Source organism: Xenopus tropicalis, chromosome 10, assembly GCF_000004195.4.
Source record: "Xenopus tropicalis strain Nigerian chromosome 10, UCB_Xtro_10.0, whole genome shotgun sequence".
Taxonomy (NCBI): Eukaryota; Metazoa; Chordata; class Amphibia; order Anura; family Pipidae; genus Xenopus; species Xenopus tropicalis.
The window spans coordinates 48,180,496-48,193,044 of NC_030686.2; the positions used below are offsets into that span (position 1 = coordinate 48,180,496).

General features: G+C 47.0%; 1 protein-coding gene across 2 annotated transcripts in view; it reads left to right on the plus strand.

Moving 5' to 3' along the window:
- Positions 1–12,549, plus strand: part of tbcd (tubulin folding cofactor D) — a 115,147-nt gene that overhangs the window by 51,053 nt on the left and 51,545 nt on the right. For both annotated transcript variants that reach the window (XM_031894165.1, NM_001078911.1), the window contains 1 exon segment: positions 9,190–9,346. In XM_031894165.1, the coding sequence (XP_031750025.1) occupies positions 9,190–9,346 (157 nt within the window).

The following is a 12,549-nucleotide window of genomic DNA, read 5'->3' on the forward strand; positions in this document are numbered from 1 at the left end:
CCACAGCCTGCCCTGCACCCCACAGCCTACCCTGCACCCACAGCCTACCCTGCACCCCACAGCCTGCCCTGCACCCCACAGCCTACCCTGCACCCCACAGCCTGCCCTGCACCCCACAGCCTGCCCTGCACCCACAGCCTGTGCTGCACCCCACAGCCTACCCTGTACCCCACAGCCTGCCCTGTGCCCCACAGCCTGCCCTGCGTCCCACAGCCTGCCCTGCGCCCCACAGCCTGCCCTGTACCCCACAGTCTGCCCTGCACCCCCAGCCTGCCCTGTACCCCACAGTCTGCCCTGCACCCCCAGCCTGCCCTGTACCCCACATCTTGCTTGTACCCCACAAACTGCTCTGCACCTATGGCCTTCTCTTCCCCCACAGCCTGCCCTGCACCCCACAGCCTGCTCTGCACCCACAGCCTTCTCTGCCCCCCACAGCCTGCCCTGCACCCATAACCTGCTGCACAGTGTCCAGTAGAAGAACCAACTCAATGGGTCATTCCTTGGGACTGCTGCTCCGGGATAGACAGACAAATAACCTAACCAGATTTATATATATCATTTTACAAGTTATTAGATATATTTTATTTTTATTTAATATTTTTTTCAAAATAAATCCAAATTAGGGGTTGGATACCTCCGGCTTATCTAATTTGTTTGGAGATGATGCTGGGAGATGTAGTTCTCAGGGATTGTGGGTAAGCCAATTCAGGAAGTGTTTGTATATTTGTGCCCTCTGATTGAGGAGCCTGTGACCATAGGAGCACCCAGCACCCAGCACACACGGAACTGCGGGGGTGGCCCTTTGATCAGTGGTTGATATTAAGCAAACAGGTGTAACCTGTACGTGGCTTCATGCCCTGCGTTTAGCTGCAGCCTCAAATTAGGTCACCCTTCCTTAGCTGGCGTTATTGGGTTTATTAGCGCTTATTTATACAGAGCTAACGTATTCTGTGGCGCTGAATTGCCAGTTCTAAGCAACTTTTCAATTGGTCTTCATTATTTCATTTTCATAGGTTTTGAATTATGTGCCTTCTTCTTTCAAACAGGGGTCACTGACCCCGGCAGCCAAAACCTATTGCTCTGTGAGGCTACAATTTTATTGTTATTGTTACTTTTTATTACTTAATTTTTTATTTAGTTCCTCTCCTATAGATTTATCAGTCTCTCATTCCAACCAGTCCCTGGTTGCTAAGGTAATGTTAACCCTAGCAACCATATAGCTGCTGAAATTCAAAACAAAAAAAACAAAACAAATAATAACAAAATGTTAGAGTACTTCATAATAAAAGTTAACTCAAAGGTGAACAACCCCTTTAATATAAGTATTGTTTGCTTACATACACTGCCTAAGGGAAACAATATGGCAGCTCCCACCCGCAGTTAAATAAATGCACATAGATGAAGGAAGCTTTTGCACACATGAAGTGTTACTATGGTGACGGGGAGTGCTTGCTCTTGTATCAAGCAGTGAAACTGCATCTCTCTGCCCCCTCGGGGCGCACACATGACTGATAAATTGCCTCAGTGCCTATAATGTGTCGGTTTCCAAACGAGAGCAATTTGGGCTGTGTTGTGTAACGATGGCATCATTCTGGGCACAGTCATGTTGCAGACTGGTCGGACGGGTGCATTAATTGGTGTAATTAATATCCTATATATAGGGCCCGGGCACACAGCTGAATGATGGGAGTTATTATTACATATTGCCTGCTTGCAGACACGCTTGCTTGGCGTATTTCTGAATTTGGGTCGAGGCCCCGTCTGCCGTATCCCAAAAGGATACCATGCAGACCACCCAAAGGTGGGCCAAGCCAGCCAGGCACCTTAGGCCACCTTGGCCCTCCCTCCGTGGCAAGGGCAAGAGAGTGTGGGCTAGGGGTAAGCAGAAGAGGTACCTGCCTGGCACCCCCCCCCCCCCATATCGTTGCCCCTAGGCCTACCCCTAGTTCCAGCATGTGGGCTTTTCAGCTGGTTCCGGTGGGACAGGACATTCTGGTTCTTGTCAGCTTCCTATACACTCTGTGGGTCAATAGGGAAACCCATGCAGGGCCCAGTGACACCTACAATGGGATTTCCCCAAAGCCCCTTATAGGAGATTACTTGGTATTAGTGTCTGGCTCCAACCCTCTCTCCTCGCTCTAATTGGAGCTTATGCAGCGGCCGTGGGTCCCACTAAGCCCAGGACAGTTAAGCTTCATGTTGATCTCGTTTGATTAGGATCAGTCCTATCCCATAGGAACCAGGGTGGGCAACTAAATCTGTCCCCCAGTGACGGGGAAGCTGCCACGTTACCTGCCCTATTAGATGGTACCAGTTACACTGATGGTATCTGATAGGGTGACAGCCAGATGGGATTACTGCAAAAAGCCAATAATTACCCATCATCCCTGCCCCACGTAAATGCCTGTTTGGGGCAGTGTGGGAGTTTGAGGAACACAAGTTTAGGGAATAAATATGAACCATTGGGCCTGACAGAGAGGGAGTGGAGGAATGGTATCATTCTTGTAGATAAAGGAGGGGGGCGGCTGAAGAATTTGGGTGGGTGGCCGTGATCTGGTCCATGTCATTGTTAAACCAATACGAGAATTCCAATATACTTGTATTTCTGGTTTGGCTCTGAAAATACATGAAGCCTTCACACCGTGACTGTAGGGGCCCTTAAAGCAACCATTTAATTATGGGACAGTTCTAATTGATTGGCTACGAATGGGCTTTGGGGGGGCGCAGCAAGGTACATGGGCGACGCCTCCCTCACCTGCTGCAACTCACGCCAGGGCAGGGAACAGGTGTTTCTAAAGGGGAAGTAATAGCTTTTTTTCCCCTCATTTTTGGGAGAGGCCATGTTTCAAATGTATAGAATTTTAGGCATCGGGGCTTTGGGGAGGGTGCCCTCTGGAATGGAAGGGGAGACCCACTCGGGTGGATCAGCCCCTCAGTGTACCCTATTAAATAGGGAGGGGGGCAGTTAAAGGTACAGCTATAGATATGCTTAAAATAAAAGCTTTTGGGGGCTGCACATTAGTAATTAGTAGTAGAAGTAGCCTATGCGGTTCAGCCATTTGACCTACATACATATGCAGCGTGTATCCCCCGACCCCCCCTTAAGCCTCGCCAGTGTATCTGCCAGCACCAGTGCAGCCATAACAGAAAGCAATAAATCACTGCCTCCAGGGAATATTAACCGCTCTGCTGCACTGGCATCTGTGGGGTTAAATCTGCTTATTACTTACTTCCTTCTAATAATTCCCTTTTTTTTAACCTTTTCTGGATCCTCCCTGTCTATTAAATATACAGTTGGCCGAAAACACCCTTATGGTAATGCAGGGAAAACCAGGTGACACCCAGGCCCAGGAAGTGCCGCGCCGCTTAGTAGCATCTTCTGGAACACTCAGCTTGGTCTGGGGCCCCCGATACACATCCCTATTAGGGGCCCTCAGTCAGCCTTTGGCCATGGTCAGATTTCCACTTGGCTCCTCCCATGGTATGGTTCCAGTCCCCATAAACTTACATGGCCAGCGTGGCCACCGACTGCCATCTTGAGAAAAAAAAACCCAAAAAACATACATTTTCTAAAAAGGGGGATTCCACCGACAACCTGCAGCAGTCTGTTCCCCCCCAGGTTATTCAGTTGGCTTCCCCTATATTGTTTCTGCAGTTGGAACCAGCAGTGCAGAGAACATAAACAGCCGGACAAGTAATGCTTTCAAGAGCAATCACATATACAAATAACTTTTAAGGGGATCTAAAGACAAAACAAGAACTGATTTAAGTGAAGTTATTGTGCAGTTTAAATTAATTCACTTTTTTTAATGGTTTCTGATATTTTAGCAGTTTTACACTGACCCTAAGTGACCTTGCTTGCATAACCGTGGCCATACACGTTAAGATTGGCAACCTTGCCAAGCGAGTGGATCTTCTCCCGATATCCCCACCTACGGGTGGGGGATATTGGGCTATTTCCGGCTAATCCGGACGTTTGGCCCTGGGGCCAAACGTTCGAATTACAGCAATGGGTATAGGCGCAGTCGGTTAGGGGACTGTATCAACGAGCTGATGCGGTCCCCAATCTGGCTACATTTTTAAACCTTCCCGATCGATATCTGCCTGATATCGGTCAGGCAGGCCCATCGTTAGTGGCCCGTCGTTAGTGGCCCTACACGGGCCGATAAGCTGCCGAGTTGGTCTAAGGGACCCATATCGGCAGCTAGAATCGGCCTGTGTATGGCCACCCTTAGTCACTTTACCCTAGGGTCAGCGAGCCTGATATTAGCGGTGTAAAACTGCCAATATCTCAGAAGCCGTTTAAACAGTAAATTGATGTAAATTGCAAGTGCAAGTTTAGATCCCCTTTAAAACCAGGAAAGATATACAGCAAATGTATATTGGAATGTTGCTTAGAATGACATTTCCATTCATTGTGCCAAAACCAGCATTTGGGTTGAGTTCCCCTTTAACGTAACTCCCAGGACCCCTGTGAACACCATCCAGTTGCACATAGGAATGCCGAGGCGGAATGTTGCTGCGGATGAGAGGCAGCGGCAGGAACCCCGGCACAGACTCAGTGCTTCTCTCATGGGAGATCATTGTTACAACCTGCCCTGTGCGGTTAGGGAGGAGCCCAGCAGGTGCCTGTAGTTACCCCGAGGCTACACAGAGTGGTGTTTTTAATTTCATGTCCTACGCTCCTCAGCCGAGCAGGTGGATACCCACTGTACCCGCTGTGCCAAGGCATTCATTGTTTGTGTAAGCGCAGCCAACGCATTTCACAGCAACCCAGGTTTCACTCACGTATTAACCCTTTTCCCATGTCCTGAAGAGCAGCTTTTGTCATTGAAATTGCAGATTGCCCTATGGGAGACTATTTGGCAGCATCCCTCTATAAGGGAAACTTACAGAAACTTACAGAAACACTATGGCACCCCCTACCCATATGTATAAATACAAATATACAGAGAAGGAATGTTCTGGGCACACAATAAGCTGTACCCCCATACTGTACTGTCTAAGGGAAACACTATGGCACCCCCTACCCATATGTATAAATACAAATATACAGAGAAGGAATGTTCTGGGCACACAATAAGCTGTACCCCCATACTGTACTGTCTAAGGGAAACACTATGGCACCCCCTACCCATATGTATAAATACAAATATACAGAGAAGGAATGTTCTGGGCACACAATAAGCTGTACCCCCATACTGTACTGTCTAAGGGAAACACTATGGCACCTCCTACCCATATGTATAAATACAAATATACAGAGAAGGAATGTTCTGGGCACACAATAAGCTGTACCCCCATACTGTACTGTCTAAGGGAAACACTATGGCACCTCCTACCCATATGTATAAATACAAATATACAGAGAAGGAATGTTCTGGGCACACAATAAGCTGTACCCCCATACAGTACTGTCTAAGGGAAACACTATGGCACCCCCTACCCATATGTATAAATACAAATATACAGAGAAGGAATGTTCTGGGCACACAATAAGCTATAACCCCCATACTGTACTGTCTAAGGGAAACACTATGGCACCCCCTACCCATATGTATAAATACAAATATACAGAGAAGGAATGTTCTGGGCACACAATAAGCTGTACCCCCATACTGTACTGTCTAAGGGAAACACTATGGCACCCCCTACCCATACGTATAAATACAAATATACAGAGAAGGAATGTTCTGGGCACACAATAAGCTGTACCCCCATACTGTACTGTCTAAGGGAAACACTATGGCACCTCCTACCCATATGTATAAATACAAATATACAGAGAAGGAATGCTCTGGGCACACAATAAGCTGTACCCCCATACTGTACTGTCTAAGGGAAACACTATGGCACCTCCTACCCATATGTATAAATACAAATATACAGAGAAGGAATGTTCTGGGCACACAATAAGCTGTACCCCCATACTGTACTGTCTAAGGGAAACACTATGGCACCCCCTACCCATATGTATAAATACAAATATACAGAGAGGGAATGTTCTGGGCATACAATGTGCAGAGAAGTTTTATGGCTTTTTTAAATGTCCCTAAAGTAGCCAAATGCAAAGGTGATGGCTGATGTATAAAACTGGGGTATTAGTCTAAATGCTGGTAATGACGAGCTGCCCCAATTGCCCCTCAGTATATGCCCGTCCCTCCCGTGGGGCTAGTAGCAAGCTTTAGTATGACCTATAGGTATAACAATGTGCAGAGCTTTTACCCCGCGTGCACCTGAGGCCGGGGTGGATCTAGGCGTGTGTCACATAATTATCTGTGCAAAATGCAAGGTGTTTTTATATTTAATTGCAGCAACACCCCGTCTTATTTCCGGCAAGCCTTGTAAGGCGTCTCCAGCTATTGTCATGGGAAGGGCAACGGCTTCCGGCCCAAGCGACCCCTGTATAAACGCACAATGTCAGTGTAGGGCAGGTAGAGTACACTGGCCCTTGTGGGTGCTTCTTGATATTAGCAAGTCTGACATTCAGACAAATCCCTGGTTGCTGTAGACACTGGGCCCATAGCAACCAATCAGAGATTGTATTTAACTGCCTGCAGTAACAGCTCTCTAATAAATGAAGTGGTGTAGCCATCGGCCATTGGGCTATGTTCCTTTAGGTGCAGCGTACCGGCAGGGGCTTTGCACTCAAATACCCCCCCCCCCCTTATTGGGGCCAATAAAGCTGCATTCTTGGGGCAAGTTTGGCCGCATTCTTTGCACGTCTCTGCCTCTGTTTTTATTGCAATATACTCTTGTTAATATTTCTGTTGCAGCAAATAGTGGCTCATTGGGGCCCTTTCCTACCCTGGGGGTATCTAGAGAGATAAGATGCCTCCCATAAATCTTAATAAGCTAAACATTGCCCAATAGTTTGTTAGTTTTTGTCATTTTTGTAGCACGAGTGGGGGGGGGACCTTAGGGCAAATGTGTTCAGTTATATTAATTTAAAGGGACAGTTCACCTTTAATGTAGACATTGATATTCTGAAACATTTTGCATCTGGCCATCATTATTGGCAGGGGTCAGCGACCCCCATTTATAAACTGCAAAGTGTTGGAAGTCGAAGGCAAATAATTCAAAAACTATAACAAATAAATAATGGAAACCACTTGCAAAGTTGCTAGGAATAGGGCATTCTACTTACTTAAAGTGAACATTTAGTTTAACCTCCCCTTTAAATTTGATTGTACATCCACATGGCAGCTTCAGAGCCCACACACACGCTGCGCATATTCATGGATGCCCACTTTTTGCATTTATCTTTCATTATTGTCTCTCAGGCAGCTTCCCATCATTTGTCCCATGTCAAAAAGAGGCCTCATTTAGTGGTCCCAATTGTAAGCAGCAGTCCTGCCCTGCTTTATGGCTGAGATTCTAGCTATCTGTATAACAGAGCATTCTGTCACAGTGGCACAGATCCTATCTGACCCCCCCATTGTAAGCAGCAGTCCTGCCCTGCTTTATGGCTGAGATTCTAGCTATCTGTATAACAGAGCATTCTGTCACAGTGGCACAGATCCTATCTGATCCCCCCATTGTAAGCAGCAGTCCTGCCCTGCTTTATGGCTGAGATTCTAGTTTGAATCCCATTGTAACCCAGGATGAATTAGCAGGCTGCATACTGTAGGAATGCCTAGCAAGGAAAAAGAAATATATTTATGACAGTTTAAAAAATATCAATATATTTAATTCCAGGCCTGCCCAGTGATAATTATAATTATGGTAGGTCTCATAGGATTTGTTTAGCTTTCTGCAGTCTAGACATCCCTAGCTCACTTATACACAGTTGAGAACCCCAGTGGGAATTATGCTGCAGTTTATGTAGCGGTATGTTCTGTCAGTACCCACGGCCTGAGAAGCCTCAGTAGGAACCCAAGTCTCCTATCCTTATAGCGAATAAAGCTCTGCGGCGCCTCTCATCTCCCGTATTCCCATTGTTCTTTGCATGGGAATATTGGCTGCCACAGATTGTGCCCTGTCAATTGGAATTTCAGTTGGTATTTTCTGTTGTAGCCGTGGGCTACAAATTACTGCGGGCCATGAAAGGCCATAAAATGGCTTGCTAGCTGCTGGGAGAAGCTTGGGTAGGTTACATTAATACCTGATGTGAGCCTGCCAACAGGAAGTCCTGAGGGGCAGAGAACTGACAAATGTTTGCATTGTGTGCTGATCAGCTGCCTCTGTACTGTGGGAGTAAAGGGCAAGTTAGACCAAGGCACCAAGCTACTGTAGTACTGCTTTATAGTCCCTCTACTCTGCCTGGGAACTTTCTGTCTGCTGGATAAGCTTTCTCTGAGTATCACTCATGTATTATAAGGGATAATGTACCCCCTACTGTAAATGATAAGGATATTAGCAGTCACTGAGGGGTTCTGTGCCCATATAAAGGCACAAGGCTGCAGGCTGAGTTATACAGGGAACTCTGAGTATCACTCATGTATTATAAGGGATAATGTACCCCCTACTGTAAATGATAAGGATATTAGCAGTCACTGAGGGGTTCTGTGCCCATATAAAGGCACAAGGCTGCAGGCTGAGTTATACAGGGAACTCTGAGTATCACTCATGTATTATAAGGGATAATGTACCCCCTACTGTAAATGATAAGGATATTAGCAGTCACTGAGGGGTTCTGTGCCCCCCATATAAAGGCACAAGGCTGCAGGCTGAGTTATACAGGGAACTCTGAGTATCACTCATGTATTATAAGGGATAATGTACCCCCTACTGTAACTGATAAGGATATTAGCAGTCACTGAGGGGTTCTGTGCCCCCCCATATAAAGGCACAAGGCTGCAGGCTGAGTTATACAGGGAACTCTGAGTATCACTCATGTATTATAAGGGATAATGTACCCCCTACTGTAAATGATAAGGATATTAGCAGTCACTGAGGGGTTCTGTGCCCATATAAAGGCACAAGGCTGCAGGCTGAGTTATACAGGGAACTCTGAGTATCACTCATGTATTATAAGGGATAATGTACCCCCTACTGTAAATGATAAGGATATTAGCAGTCACTGAGGGGTTCTGTGCCCCCCATATAAAGGCACAAGGCTGCAGGCTGAGTTATACAGGGAACTCTGAGTATCACTCATGTATTATAAGGGATAATGTACCCCCTACTGTAAATGATAAGGATATTGGAAGCCCCTCTTCTCTAATTTCCATTTTTTCTCATTTCCAGTTGTTCCCCTGATTCTGAAGGCCCTGGTGTATGATGAGAAGCGGGGGGCCTGCAGCGTTGGCTCCAATGTGAGGGATGCTGCCTGTTACGTGTGCTGGGCGTTTGCTCGGGCCTATGATCCGCAAGAGATGAACCCGTTTGTGAATGAAATAGCCAGGTAAGGTTGCAGAGTCGCACTGATCAGTTTATGTTGCTGAGCCGGACTGTTGCCAAAACAGAGCAGTTCACTAGCCCTAAGGTTACTGTGTTCTCCCATAAATACAGTGTAGGTGTTGCCATTGGGTTGCTTATAATTACTTTCTGTGAGCAGCGACTATAAAATATGCATTTGACTCCACTCTCTTTGGGGGATTTTCAATCTGTGACCCCCCTGTTTTGTTCAGACAAATCCCAGCATCCCTTGAGCTTGGCAGGAGTGGGTATAATACCCTTATACTCTATTCCTGCCCTCGGCATCCTTATTGGTGTGGTTATGGTCAAGCTCCCAAGCCCGTATGAATCACCCCACGGAATTGATCAGGGCTCAAGGTACTATTGCAGGGCGTGGGCACCCTATGAAAACACTGCAATCTAGCCGTGCGTTTTATTAATGCCAAGAGCTCTAAGCTTTCGGAGAGAGGTGGGGCCACCCATGCTGGTATCACCCCTCCCAGCGTAGACTCTCCGGAGGATTATATCTTGTGCACTGTAAGCACAAATGCACTCCCTTAGTGTTCCAATGGGGGCAGCCTTCCAGGGGGTCATTTACATCTCCCAGAATCCTCTGCTGTCATCCCAGGTAGTACGGTAGGCCATTGGCATGTGTGAAGCCATAATTCTTTAAACCTGACAGTTGGCATTCCACATTCAGTTAGGTAGGGTTCATCGGGCATCACCCACATCCGGACTTGTTTTATGGGCCAGTGTTTCAGTGCCACATTATAAGAACCACAAAAATCCTACAGAATTTTCTCTCTCTCTCCAACCAGGTGGAAATAGAATGCCCATTAAAGAGGTTGTGTTTTATAGTTTTAGAATGATTTACCTTCTTCTTCTGCCTCTTTGCTGCTTTCAAATGGGGGTCGCTGACCCCGGCAGCCAAAAACTAATGCTCTGTGAGGCTCCAGTTTTATTGTTGATATTTATTACTTATCTCTCTATTCAGCCCCTCTACTATTCATATATCAGTCACTCTTTCAAATGAATCCTGGTTACTAAGGTAAATTGGACAATAGCAACCAGATAACTGCTGAAACTCCAAACTGGACAGCTGCAGAACAAAAAGTGAAATAATAAAAAAAAATGGCAATAATAAAAAATGAAGAACAATTTCAAATTTTATCAGAATAGGACTCTCTACATCAGTGATCCCCACCCAGTGGCTCGGGGGGGGGGGGAACATGTTGCTCCCCAGCCCCTTGAGTGTTGCTCCCAGTGCCCCCAAACCAGGGAGTTATTTTTGAATTCCTGACTTGGTTTTGGTTGAATAAAAACAAGATTTCCTACCAAATAAAGCCCCTGTAAGCTGATAGGGTGCATAGAGGCTGCCTAATAGCCAATCAGAGCCCTTATTTGGCTCCTCCATGAACATTTATGGTGCTTGTGTTGCTCCCCAAGTCTTTATACATTTGATTTTGTCTCACAAATAAGAAAGGTTGGGACCCCCTGCTCTACATCATACTAAAAGTTACCTCAAAGGTGAACAACCCCTTTAATTGGGCCCTTTACAAAAACAAACCACCGGAAACGTTTTTCCAGTGGTGCATGTTTAACTGGTTGTGCCCTGCCCTGGGTATATCCAAATGGCAGTCCCACACGTAGGAGGGTAGGAAAACATTGGCAAAATGTATAATTATATGTGCGTCCAACCACATCCTAAGGGAGAGCTGTTCCTTGGCCTGCAGTGCCTTTGTTTGGGCACTTATGGGATAATGCCCCTAAAACTGACTTTACCAGTGTCATAATATGACTCGGGTGGAACCTTCCTTCCCCCAAGCAAAATTATTTTTGGGGCCTCCACCACCAGCAATGACTGCACCCTCGACCGTCGCTCACACCACTTCTTCCCTTTTGGTGAAGGTGCAAGTGGAAGCCATAAAGCAGACCCCACAGCTGTGCTACCCTTTCCCATGAGCCCTCACTGCTGTCTAATATATGGCAGTTATGCCATTGGGCCCTACTCCATCTTGTTTGTGGGGGCTCATTTCACTCTGCATGGCCTCCTTGCCGTTTCTGCCCCAATGCCATTTTAACTATTGGGGTGGCCAGTGCCACCCCAATATATTCTAGTGGTTATCCCTGATGTACAGTTGGTACAGGTATGAGACCAGGGTCGGACTGGGCTGCCAGGTCCAATTCCTGCAGGACGCTCCCCCGATCCATTAGTCTCTCTCCCTGGACATGTTGAAGGTAAGTTTCACTTACGCATGATCCGGGGGGTTGGACAGGTGGAGGGGGCCCCTGCAGGGGGCGGTGTGAAGGCCGCTGTGGGGGCCCATTGGGGGGTGAACGGGCCCCTGAAGCAGGACCTGGGGTTTTCTGGATAAGGGGTCTTTCCGTTATTTGGATCTCCATACCAGTCCCATTAGATTAGATCAGTTCTAGGGAAGCAGCGAATCCAGGATTCAGTTCCGGATTCGGCCAAGATTCGGCCTTTTTCAGCAGGATTGGGATTTGGCCAGATCCATGCCTCTAATGAACTCAATCCGAATCCTTTAAATCACGTGACTTTTTGTCTCATAAACACGGAAGTTGAAGTTTTTTCACCACACGTGAAGCTTGTGGTTCTCTTTAACCCTTCCTTATCCTAAATGCATGTGCAAATGTGGATTCGGTTTGGTATTCGGCCGAATCTTTTGCAAAGGATTTGGGGTTCAGCTGTGGATTCGGTGCAGCCCTAATCAGTTCCATCAGTAGATCAGCCTTGTACTGAGTATTAATGGGAATACCCCTGTGTTTGCAGCCAACTCTTCCTTGAACGCATCTACTGTATCTGCAATAATTCCCTTTCCCCCCAGACTATTCACTGATATTGCTTGCTCTTCTGAACATCATGTGATTGCTTCCCCCAAGGGCTTAACAGCAAATCAAACTCCCTCTCTGGCTCCGGTTCTGTGCCCCGGCCCAAAGGTAGATATCACGAGCTTTGACTGTGCCGCCAGTGACACAGATCCTTTCCCAACACCCTGCAGAAAAGTGCTGAGTAAGCTTCATCTCTCCTGAGTCGCCCCCAGACATGTCGGACAACGCGGGCGCAGTTGAAACAGTGCGTGCAGTGTGGGTGTGCGATAGAGCTCGCCCCGGGGGCTGTTTGTGGCGAGGAGGAACAGGGCAGGGCCTGTGCTTAATCTCCTGCTCTCAGATAACTGGCTGCGGGGCTAG